We start from the raw sequence: 13,118 nt of genomic DNA on the forward strand, positions 1-13,118 counted from the left end.
GTAGAAGTCACTGAAGCTTTTCCCTTCCCTCTGCTTGCAGGAGAGCAGGTCCCTGCGTCGTAGGGCTTCATTCTGCAGGTTGTTGATGTGTTCCTGGAGAATATTCAAGACCTCATCAACACTCCGATCCGTGTCTGGTGTTACGTTGAGCATGTGCTCGAGTATTCTTTGGGTCTCCAGGCTGAGGCACATACGATGCTGTATTATTTGTATCCTGGTAAGTAATGTCCCTAGGTCCACCATCACACTGTAGCCATCCCAGCATCTACACCATTCCCTGAACACTTGGTATGTGGCATCAGGACGTAAGGGCGGTGGGGTCTGGGCAATGGCTCTCTGTGGGGGTGGTGGCTGTGTGGACGATGGCACTGAGGATTGTGTGGGAAGTTGTTGTGAGTCCGCTGGTGTTGCTTGGTGCTGGGCTGAATTGACGCTAAGTAGCTGCAACAATACGGTGAAACGTTGAGCTTCCTCCTCTCTTCTTAAGTTGTCCTCTTGGTGGTGTAGATCCTCTTCATGACATCGCTGCACAAACACTGCATGAACTTAACACACACCGCACTAGCACTGTAAAATCCAAAGGCGATCGAGGGGTAATGGCGGCTGAATTTGAATGCTTTTTCCGGTGTTCCTTGAAAATGCTGAATTTCTTCGTCACTGCGCCATGGTGATTGGTGGTGATGTCTTATATTAGAAGATGGAAGATTGCAGGATGGGAGAAATGATATCCCGAGTCGTAGATTTCTTTATTCCAAGCAGCAAAAGGTAAATATGTACAGAGGCTCTGCAGGGCGTGCAGTTCGCGCCAAGAGCAGCAAGAAGAATAGTCATGCGCATGTGCGGGGTGCATATTTTAGGGCTGTTACCTTTGTATAATAAGGCGCCCTGTGAGGTTATGTTAGACTTGCGATAATTTTACGCTAAGTTGGTTGGTTATGACTTCCATACTCATTTTTCTTCATTACCCTTTCATACACTTTCATAATATGTGATGTTAGACTCACAGGCCTATAATTACTTGCCTCTAGTCTTGATCCACTTTTGAAAGTAGGGGTAATATATGCTAATTTTTGCTCATCATAAATCTTGCCTGTATCTACACTTTGTCTTAATAATATTGCAAGTGGCTTTGCGATAGAATGAACTACTTTCTTTAACAAAATAGCAGGGACACCATCAGGCCTGCTGCAGCTCCATTTTTAATTTCATTAACAGCCTGCACAATATCAGATTCATTAATATCTATGTCTGCTAAATATTCACTATTTTCATCTTATATCATTCTGCCAATATGTTGCATATTTCCTTTTTTTCATTTGTTAATCTCCCTTCAATTCTTAGAGGGCCTATTTCTATTCTTCTTTTATTCATCTTTTTTGCATACGAGTACAATAGTTTGGGGTTTTGCTTGATATTTACTATGGGTCTTTCTTCCAAGTCCCGTTTTTCATTTACTTTTGATTGTATAATCTTTTGTTCTACATTTTCTATCTTACTTTTTAGTTCGATCACTTTCCATGCATTTTTTTCTTTTGCAAGACCTTTTTTCCACTTTCTGATTTTCTGGAACAAGATCCTTCTGTCTCTTGGTATGCATGACTGATGTTTACTTTTCTTCTTCGGTATATATTTATCCACTATTTTCTCTTAATATTTTATATAATATCTCTGTATTTGCCTTTATATCATCACTTACGAAAATGTTATCCCAATCTTTGTTTAATTCTTCATTTAGTATTTCTGACCATTTTATATTTTTGCTGTAGAAATTGTAATTTTCCATATCCTTCCCACTTTTTCATTTCTTACTTATCTCTGTTTTCATTTGCTTTGGAATGGACTGTTAATTCTATGACATTATGGTCTGAAATACTCGCATTATAAACTATTATTTCTTTAACATGATTCACCTTGTTCACAAATACTAGGTCTAAAGTATTTTCCTTTCTTGTTGGCAGGTGATTTATTTGTTGTATGTTGCATTATAGTAGCATATCTAATAGCTTTTCGAATTGCCTCTTATCTTCTGCACTACTATTACTCTCTTTTTTTATATGTATAAATACAACCACAATCTCCTATTCGTTCTTTCCAGTCTACGAAAGGAAAGTTAAAGTCTCCAGATAGGAGAATAGTCCAGTCCTTGTGATTTCTACATATATCATCCAATTTTTCTATTGTGCCAAACTCTTTAGTATTAGGGGGTCTGTATATTACTATGTTCATTAATTTTTCAGATTCAAATTCTACCGCTATTAGTTCACATTCTGAGTTACTATATTTCTCATATATTTTTCCTTGTTTTTGGTCTTTCCCATATATCGCGGTTCCCCCTTGATTCCTATTTTTTTCTATCTGATCTATAAGTTTGGAACCCTTTCATTTGATTGTCATTCACAGTCTCTTGGGAATACCAGGTTTCACTTATATTCATTATATCTATTTTCTTTTCAATTTGGGTTAGTTCTTCTAAGTACTCTATTTTTCTTTTTGAGTTACTCGTAACTAAACCCTGCGCATTCATCACAATGATGGTTTGCGTGTTATCTCCTTCATTTAATATGGGTAATAATAAGGATTTTCCCACGTCTCTTTCATGTTCTGGTATGTTGTTCTTTTCTTCATTTCCAGAAATTTTGACATTAAAAAATCCAACTTTTCCATAATATTTGCTCTTCCTTCATCATAATTATTCATTTTATGTCTGAATCTGCAATTTTCTCCGTATAGTAGATAGGGTAGCGTAAAAACAGAGAGAGGGAGAATAATCAAAGTACAGTGAAAATAATGAGAAAGAGAGAGAGAGAGAGAGAGAGAGAGAGAGAGAGGAGAGAGAGAGAGAGATTGAGCTTGAGCTTTGGTGTGCGAGCCAGAATTTGATCTACAAAACCTTAGTCACAGGAAGTTGAACCATAACACCATCGCAATTAAAATCTTAAAGACCTTCATAAATTCTTTGACCAGTCGACGGTAGTCTAATCTCAATAATATCTTCTCTTTTTTATGTTCAACATTAATTTGAAATGAGATAATTTTAAGGTCGCTTTTGCCTAGGTTTGCACCTACTGAAAGGTCAGATACTAGATTATCTTCCGTTGATACGACGATGTCTAGTATTATTAGAAAAGACTAGATTATTTTTTTTATTTGCCTTTTATGAATTTAGATCAGCCTGGTTTTTCTATGTTTAATTACTACTTTTTAAGAATCATTTTGTGGCAGATAGCCTTTGTTTTGTATGAGCATTTGTTTATATTATTTTTGAAATTTAAGTGTCCGTTGTCTGGTCATTTTAAGTGTTTAGCGTAAAGTGCTTAATTGAACGTTTCTCAGTGTGGTTAGCCGCCTCCTCCCTGTTTGTTTATACGTATTACCGAACTATCGTTTTAATGGTTGTTTTTCTTTTTTTATATGAGTGTTTATGAACGCGTCTTGATGTCTGGACGTTGGTGCTCGGACAGAGTTCAGTTCGGGCTAGAGCACTCCCCTGATATTATACCTTGAGGACATACTGATTTGGGCTTTAGATGACGATTATTTGGCAGTTTATTTGGACGACGATTCTTTGGATTACGCTTTGGATCCTCACCTTGGTCTGTTGTCTGCAGGTTCTCTAGTCACCTGCGACTCGAGTGTCTCCTGCCTCGACCTGCGGCTTGTGTACTTCGAGTCGAGACTCGCAGGTGCTCCTGTCACCTGCGACTTGAGCCAGTCCTGCCTTTCTCTGACGAGGAGGAATTCCCTGGGAATTGGTGCCGTCGCTTTCTCCCGGCACTTTCGTCTCCAATCAGCTGATGTGGTTTTGGGAGCTTGCTAGCTCGTGAGATGGCCCGGAGGGAGGCTGATGCCAGGTAAGACAGTGTCTCTGATTTTCGTTTGGGATCACCTTCCCTTTATGGTATTACTCTGGCGTTCAGGACCTACCCTGATAACTGTTTTTGGCGAGTGGATCACGGCCCTGGTTTTGTCTCTCCTCTGATGCATCCACTGATGTGAGAAGAACTATATATTATTTGTATTATTTAATCATATACATATATATTTTGTCATATTTGTGTTGTGACTATATAACGTCACCCAGTGAGTCTATTATAGACAGGGCCTTGAGTGTTTAGCTTTGTGTTAATAGGTAGGATTTATAATAGTTTTCTTGTTTTATTTACTCTGCCTTCCTTCTCTCTTTGGATTAGTATTAGGGTACTTTTTTGGTCTGGCCAGCAAAGTTGTTGGATCCAAACAAGTCAATTATTAATAACTATTATTTTCCCTTTCTTTGTTAGGACTAGTTTCTTAGTTTTAGGGAATCCTGAGTGATTCTAAGGACTGGCATTTGTCCTTCCTTGTTTTTGAGTTATGGTATTTGTCACATAGAACAACGTTGATTTAAATTTTGTATTTGTTAAGTATTAAATATTGTTAAGTTTTCTTGAGTGTTTGTTTCCACTGACCTTTAGCACTGAGTTACATTTATTACTGACAACAATTATTATAATAAGAACTTTTATAACAACCCCAAGGGTTGTAACAATTTGGCGACCGTGACAGGATTGTTCTCAGTGTTTTGGTCTGTGGAACAGCACTTTGTTAATTTGGCAATATTTTCTTTAGTTGTAGAGCATTACCTTTCTCCCCTGCTAATTTTGGTACAATGGAGGATTTTGTGTTTGACCCCACAGAGTTTTTAGGGTCGGCTGATTGTATAAAACATCTGCCAGTACTGAATAAGGCTTGTTTATTAAGTTGTGCCCGGTGGTTAGGTATTCCGTTGAGGGCAGCGGATAAAAAAAATCAATTGTTGGTAGCTGTTAAAAGTAAAGTTGCTCAAGGCCTGGCTGAGGCTGAACATTTGGTTAGGGAGAATGAGATTTCAGGTAGTAGTGACTCTGAGCATGAGGGTAGTATGATTGATGATGATGACAGAATAAGTGTTAATGTAGGTCTAACTTTGTTTGAGGATCCTCCGCGGACAGGAACTATTTATGAGGGTCAGGCTAATTTGCCTCGGAAACTAAACGTTTCCACTAATCAGTTCATGTCTGTAGAAAACCCTGCGCCAGAAGATCCTCTGGTTCCTGTTCATCCTTTGGTGGAGTCCAAGGATGACGGTGAATTTAATTTAATATGTAAATGGATAGAATTGATGAAACTAGAATTTGAGGAGAATGAGAGGGCGAGTCGGCATGAATTGGAGATGGCCAATATCAATTTAGAAATTGCTAGGCTGCAGGGCAACTCTAATCATTTTAGTACACCTCGGGGCAACTCACAGGATAATTTTAATGTAGGTGCAGCCTTGAAATTGGTGCCAGTGTTTGACGAGTTGAATGTCCCAGAATTTTTCAAGGCATTTGAACGTGTTGCCACCCGGTTGCCTTGGCCCCCAGAAATGTGGACTGTAATAATTCAATGTAGGTTGGCGGGCAAGGCAATTAGAGTATATAATGCCTTGGAAGAAGGTATAGCCCGTGACTATCATGAGGTTAAGACACTAGTCCTCAAGGCATATGATTTGGTTCCTGAGGCCTATCACCTTAATTAATAAGAATCGTGGTCGTATTGTCTTAAAATTGTGTCCACTATACATTACTAACCTCGAAGAAAGAATGCAGTCAAGAATCAAGCTGAAAATAGTACTGTAGTATTTTGAAGATGGATGAAGAGAGATGCAGAAAATTTAAAGCAATATACAAAAGTGTGTATATATATATGCACAAGCCTTACAGTTACCAATGCCATGATTTTATAGAAAACTCCGTAATGATTAATGCCGATTTATTAATTTAAACATCTACATGTAGAAGTAAACAGTAGTATCCAATGCAATCAAACCTTGATTAATATTGTGCAATTAAAAACATTCCAATATTCATATATAGTAATGCTTGTTGATATCATTGATATTCCAAATTTGAACATTTATAACATTCCTTCGATGGCTGTTTTTACAAGTTAATAAAAATTTATTGATATCAAAAGGAATGTACTATACTTGTAAGTATATCACAAAATAGCTACAAGACTTTACTGTGTATAAACTATATTCGTATTACTCGTGTTAGGCTTCAATGAGATGGGATGGTTTAGATTTCAGATTCTTTCATTTACAATGCACAATTTGCTAAGTACTGGCTTTCAAAGACATAGCCTTCTTCATCATGTACGGATATATACGGGCTCCTCCTTACGTAAGTTATTTTCCTTTTATTTACCCCTGGAATGACCTGTCAGAAGACTTTCAGCTAATCCTACCCTTCCCTGTAATCTTCCTGATTAAGCATACAACCAAGGAGAACAAGAAGACTGCACAGAAGGGCAAGAGGGGCTGAAGAGCAACGGGCAGATCATCCCAGGGATTAGAAAAAAAAATGTTGGGAGGAGCACACACATACCAAAGAGGGGAGTTGTCATCTCCTCAGTTCATCCGTACCTAATGAAGACCGTGTCTTCGAAAGCTAGTGGTTGATAAACTGTACTTTGTACATTAATGAACGAACATCAGGGAATTCGAAAGATGGCCTGTCGATTCTTCTTTTTTGGATTCTAGGCGAGTAGAGTAACCAATTCTGGAAGATCAAGAAATGAAGAGGAATAATTAAAGATTGCTTGGTCTAAGTAGAAATGCACACACTGAACACATTGCCTTCATGTACAAACACAGCTATTTGATGCAATCAATATACGTACGTATAATATTTAAATTCAAGTGTATATACGTATGAGTATTCATGTGGAAAATGATGGGTGCATATGCCCACTTTATAAATCAGAGTATACACATGTACATAGACAGTATATACTATTTACATAATAGGTCATTTTCCCTACCAGGGTCTGGTTTCACGGTGAGAAATAACTAGTTTACAGTCACTGTCATATCCATACTTTAACTACTGACTCAGGGAAGAGCCCTTTGTGTAGAGAACATAGTATTAATCAACCACTTCATGCACATGCAAATGTGGTTTATCAGCTGTGAGCTGAAGTTCCTTCACTCACTTCTCCATTACCACTTCCTTATATGTATTGTGTGTGCTGTCGTGCTTCCTGGTTATCAGACATCTTCCTTTGCAATATTCTTTTCATAAAATTTTATCTATTCTGTGTGTCTGAACGCTGATAATCTGTGTTAACATGTGTGCACCTAACCAGGTATGGAGAAAAAAAGAGTGGATGTGCTGGTAACTTGAAGAAAAAAAGTGCTCGCTGACTTAAAAAAAAATGTGACAAAACTAAGTTATTCCTTGCTGTGTAGTTCCTGGAGTAAATGAAATACCAAATTACAAAAGAAAAATAATTTTGAGTATATATGAGCAAGAGAAAATGGCGAGGAAGAAAGAACTTTAGATTATGTACGAGTCAATGAGCAGATATATGAGCAAGTTACACTGGATAGTAACAGGTGAAAATTTATCTGTAAATGGAATTCTGTGTAACACAACCTATTTCTCTATTTTTTATTTTTACTTTAGAAATATGTAGTAATAAATCAGAGAGTCTGATATAAGTTTTCTAACCTATTCCTAAGGAACTAATACCTTAAGTGTAAATTTACTTCAGAGAGAATTGCTTGCCTTAAATCTAAAATTGATTCCTAAAAATCCTTGCACCATCGGGTCCTTCTTCAAGCTCAAGGACAAAGTTAATCCGTTGTTTACATCCAATGTTGTTTATAAGTAGTATACTTGCCCCAGGTGTAACCAGGGGACTTACGTTGGGTGTACCAAACGACTGATAAGGGTACGCATAGAGGAGTTAGTTTTAGAACCGGAAGCAGACTGTCCAACCCAGAACAATCCAATATAAGGAATCATTCCAAATTATGCAAAATATCCATAGATAACAAAGATTTCCAGATAATAGGACAAACGCAGAAAAACAATGACATAACAACCTTAGAGTCCATAATGATAGAATTAACTGTCCCATCATTAAACGCCCAAACATCATCTACTCAACTGTTCATTGCTAAATGGCCCTATTTGTTTTGTCGTTGCCTTATTGTACGTGTATGCCTTGTTTATTATTATTGTAATTTTGTTTAAACAGTTTCCTTTTAACTCCCGTCTGGTAGGTCCTTCTTTTTGTGTCAATGGTGTTTCTTTATATATGTTTAAACGAGTTAACATTTTAAATAAGAGATTACTGTAGTGATTTTAGTTATATATTATTATAAGTGTTTTTAAGATTAATTATTAAGAATGAACTCGCTGTATTTCAGCCTTGAAGGTGCAACAATGTAGTTGTGAAACGTCGGCACTAGCAATAAACCTTCAATTATATCGAATGCCTTTCCCTGGACGCCTACAAGTATGATTTCGAGAGCTGCAGCTCCAATTTTTTAGTATACATTATAATATATATATATATATATATATATATATATATATATATATATATATACAGATACATACATATACATGTATATGATTATATATATATATATATATATATATACATACATATAATATATACATATAACTATATATATATATATATATATATATATATATAATATATATATATATATATATATATATATACATACACACATATACATGTATACACACACACATATATAATACGTGTATATATATATATATATATATCATATATATATATATATATATATATATATATATATATATATATCGTGTATATATATATATATATATATATATATATATATATATATATATATATATATATATATATATATATATATATATATATATATTATATCACTCTATATGTTACTTGTGTAGTATTAGGTTTCATATAAATAAAAAAAATCAAATTTCTTCTTTCAATAAACCTATCACCTTGAAAACTATGTAAAAACTAAACATAGTAAGGAAGAATACTCGATAAACCTTAGATTAATTTATTGTTAAGTCAAAACAGATAATAAAAAATTAAAAGACCTTTAAAGTGACCTGTGAAATTCGCAACCTCACAAGGCCATAGGATGTTTTCCTCTGGTTTCAGGGGGATACAAGAATGATTTACTGGTATAAGCAGGTGAACTTTTTATTTTGAATTATTACTCACTCTTGCAAGCAAAATACGGTAATCATCTCTTGAAATGGTGAGGAATGATGAAAGCACATATTGATGTCAAAATGGACCTGATCCATTGCACTAGAAAATACTTTTAATGTAACAAGAATATAACAGATATGATGTCCCCTTGCATAATGTTGACATTTTCTAATTATATCTAAAACTATCCAGATTGGTTTCGGATACTTTGATGAAGAGGAAGAATAAATCAAGAAAAACCAATCTCTGCAAAGGCACTGATCTCAAGATGAAATTACCTGGTTCGGTTACTGACTTTCACAGTTTGTTTTCATGATAACATCAATGCACTTGGATATTCTTCATTTAGTTCATGAATTCTAAATTTGATTTATTAAAATAAGAAAAAGTTGATTTCATAATTCTTGTTCTTTATGATGTAATGACATTTACTGAAATATATCAAAACTGTCTTTTTGTGAATACTGGAATGTGAGAAACAATAACCAAAATTTAAGTGCAGGAAATGTTTTCTATGCTAAAATCCGCGCAAATCAAATGAACAAAAGTTGTTTTATCTTTTGACAATCGGCACAGACAGATTACTCGATGTGCTTACCTGGCAAACAGCAAAAGCAGTTTTCCCCTTTACACCATTCAGGGATTATTCGACCAAAACAGGCATCAGGCCTCGTAGTACAGTAACCATCATTTGCTTCACACTCATCTGATATGCAATCTAAAAGGAACAGTTGCATTTTCAGTGTTTCTAGTATGGTAATGAGTGGAGGAAATGCATATCGTAAATGAACCTAAAGTTTCGAAATGATTTACAGGAACACAGTTTAGTCAAAACTTTCTATTTTGAATTTATTCATTATACCAGTGAAGGTAGGGAAGTTTTCTCTTGACGCACTGATGACAAATGAAATTACACAATAATACTAAGCATGAATTTTACATATTATATTTCTAATAAACTGATCAAATATATTTCCAGTGGGACTGCAGTTATTTTGACAAAGTATAATAGTATATATATACATACAAAAGATTTCAGTCTGAGATCTTAGATGAAAGGAAATTGTTTTGATAATGATTTTTAGTTTGTTCTTCAACTTAATGGTCAAAGTATTCAATTTTGCCTGTTCTTCACTTTGATTATTTCCGAATAACTTCTGTTTGTAACATAAAAATATCAGTTTATGTCTTTATGTGTTATTTTTTGTAAGATTTGGAAACTTGAAAGCACTAAATGAAAAATACGATATTGGGACGTGAGAAACAATTAGCAGAATTTTAGCAAAGTGAAATTTTTCTTTATCAAAATCCACAAGCCTGAACGGAACCAAATTTGTTCATCTTCTGACGGTCATACAGACCTAGCACTCAATGAGCTTATTGGCAAGCTGCAAGTGCACTGCTGTCATCAACATAAATCAGGGAATATTATCCACAATCACATTAAATTTATTTGGGTTACGAAAGTTAAAAGTAAAAGAATACCAGTTCAATGTTAATATTGTCCATATCATTTATTGGAATTAAATGACAGACTTTAGATTTACTTTTCTTTATTTTTCTCATTCAGTGCTATATATATTTGTTGCAAAGTATTTACACCATTAGATGGCATCCATGGCTCATTAAAAATCTCAAGAACAATGGTGCATATACTACAGAATAATTGAAGTTCTATTGCATTATTCTCTAGCAATAAATTTCTGCAAGTGGAACTCTTAAAAGGTGAGGTCACAAGCAGAGTAATCCCTATCCTACATGTTACCGGAGTATTAAGTTTCATAAAAGACGAGAGATTATTAAAACGCTGACAATTTTATTGGCCTGTGTGTTGTCAAGGCTAAAATATCCTAGGGGAAAACAGAGAAAAATGGGAGTACTTCAAAATGACCAGTGTCTGCTTTAACGTGACCAACAAATATAACAGAATTCAACCTTAATCATTTTTGGTGAGCAGAGGAGAGGACAATGTTTAGGGAATGAAGAAAGAATTTTGTTGGTGTCCCGTTTCAGTCATGATGCAAACAGTGGCCTACTTAAAATACAAGATAGATTTGTCAGCCTAAGCAGGAGAAATTCCTATTTCGGATTAATACTCACCATTTCAGTGAAAAATAGGTAGTTGTGTTCTGTTATATTGATGTTATCACAAATGAATGCAAATGTGCTCGACTCACTGAATTAAAAAATACATATAATACAAGAATCGAAATATATGAGGTGCCTTGACAGCAAGTTATTCATCAGGCATAAAGCAAAAGGTTTGTAAATATTACTAAAATTATTCATAGATTCCAGATGTGTTGATGAAGAGGAAGAATAAAGAAAAAGAATCTTTAAGAAAGCTTTGATCCCAGATAAAAATACCTGTATTGGTTACTGATTTTTACAGTCTGTTGTGCAGCTCAAGAGATGAAGTAGTTGGAATGACCTTCACTTTGTTGATCATTTCTAAATTAATTATATTTGTGATATTAAAATTTAAATTCGCATTTCTTTCATATGTTTTTCACAACTAATATACTGCCACATCTATTTTCATTTCTTATTTCTTCAAAAGCAGATCGAATGGAGAAAACAGTTTCTCAGCAAGATTCGGAAAAATCAGGAATGTTAAATGAAGAATGAAACACTGGGATAGAAGAAACAAAAACCAGACTTTTAGCACAGCAAATATTTCCTGTATCAAAATCCATGAAGTTCAAAGGAACAACAATCTTTGCTCTCAAATGATCAACACATACCGAGTGCTGAATGAGCTTACCTGGCACGCAGCAATAGCAGTTCTCTCCAAGACACAAATCCCGTGATATCATACCATCACAGGTTTCAGCATTTGTGCAATAACCATTTGCTTCTTTGCAGGCAATTGTGTCTTGTATGCAACCTAAAAGGAACAGTTGAATTTTTAATATACTACTATACAGTATGGGAGTGAGACTAGGGGAATGTAAGTTTCTATTAGATTTCAAGCTTTGAGTTAATTTACTGGAATGCTGAGTGGAAATATGGAATAAATTATTTGAACTTTTCCTATACCAGTTCTATTTATTAGTTCAGTGAAAGTCTGGTAATGAACTTTTGATGCACTAGTGAGTAATAAATATAATTAAAATGCTGACAATTTTATTGACCTGTGTGTTGTCAAGCCTACAATATTCAAGGGGAAAACAGAGAAAAATAGAACTACAATAAAATGACAGGTGACCATCAAAACATGTTAAGATCAAAAGACATGAATTTTCTAATAAATTTAATTTGCCTGGAGAAATGAGCCATGAACTGCACGGTTCACTAATCTGATGGTAATCAAAATTTAATACTGCAAAATAAAAAAAAACTAATAAGTTCTTTTTCTCTAAATGTTGTATAGGGATGTGTGACCCTTTGCAAGTGGGCGTTATCTGTTTCCTACTATACTTGGATTGTGTGGAAAATAGACCTAAAATGACAAATTTTCTAAGACAATTTGTATTTTACATGGCTACAAACCTGAGGTCTTAACAAAAGGATAATTTCTAGTGCCTAGCTGGATCCGGTTAAAAAGCAGATGAAAGCAAGGAATCTTGTGATATCTGGTAACGTATGCGTAGATCGGGTGAAGAGTGGTCAAACACCACTTATCTACACCAGTCTTTCCCAACTCAGGATGACTTGACAAATAGAGGGGCGGCTAGAGGTGGGCAGTATAACGTTAAGATCTCAGGTTTGTAGCTATGTAAAATACAAATTGTCTTAGAAAATTTGTCATTTGCTCATATGAGAACAAACCCTCGGTCTTAACAATAGGATAGACTCATACTTGGAGGGAGGTATAAGACATTCTAGACTGGCTGGGGGCCTACCCACCAGTCCAGCTCTCAAAAGAAATAGTTCTTGGAGAGGGACTGAAGCCCATTGAGAAGCTAGATACACTAATATCTAACCACTCAGAACCTGAGTGACGTACAATGATATATGGGATAACCATTGTATAGGGAACCAAAGAGAAACTTTGACTGTCCAATACAAACCAAGACACTAGGGTTTGTAGTACTCCCGACTCCTCCTTGGCCAGGAGCGGAGCCTATGCTACTAAA

General features: G+C 35.2%; 1 protein-coding gene across 9 annotated transcripts in view; it reads right to left on the reverse strand.

Annotated features, from left to right (window-relative positions):
- Positions 1 to 5,757: 5,757 nt before the first annotated feature.
- The window catches only part of LOC135209731 (keratin-associated protein 10-7-like), a 43,139-nt gene continuing 35,778 nt past the window's right edge, over positions 5,758 to 13,118 (reverse strand). For 6 of the 9 annotated variants that reach the window (XM_064242500.1, XM_064242505.1, XM_064242508.1 and 3 more), the window contains 3 exons: positions 11,804 to 11,926; positions 9,638 to 9,757; positions 5,758 to 6,563 (listed from right to left, as the gene is read on the reverse strand). In XM_064242500.1, the coding sequence (XP_064098570.1) occupies positions 6,541 to 6,563; positions 9,638 to 9,757; positions 11,804 to 11,926 (266 nt within the window). In that variant the 3' untranslated portion in view covers positions 5,758 to 6,540. The remainder of the gene's footprint in view (positions 6,564 to 9,637; positions 9,758 to 11,803; positions 11,927 to 13,118) is intronic. The other 3 variants (XM_064242509.1, XM_064242506.1, XM_064242503.1) reach the window with 2 other exon arrangements.

Source organism: Macrobrachium nipponense, chromosome 38, assembly GCF_015104395.2.
Source record: "Macrobrachium nipponense isolate FS-2020 chromosome 38, ASM1510439v2, whole genome shotgun sequence".
Classification (NCBI taxonomy): domain Eukaryota; kingdom Metazoa; phylum Arthropoda; class Malacostraca; order Decapoda; family Palaemonidae; genus Macrobrachium; species Macrobrachium nipponense.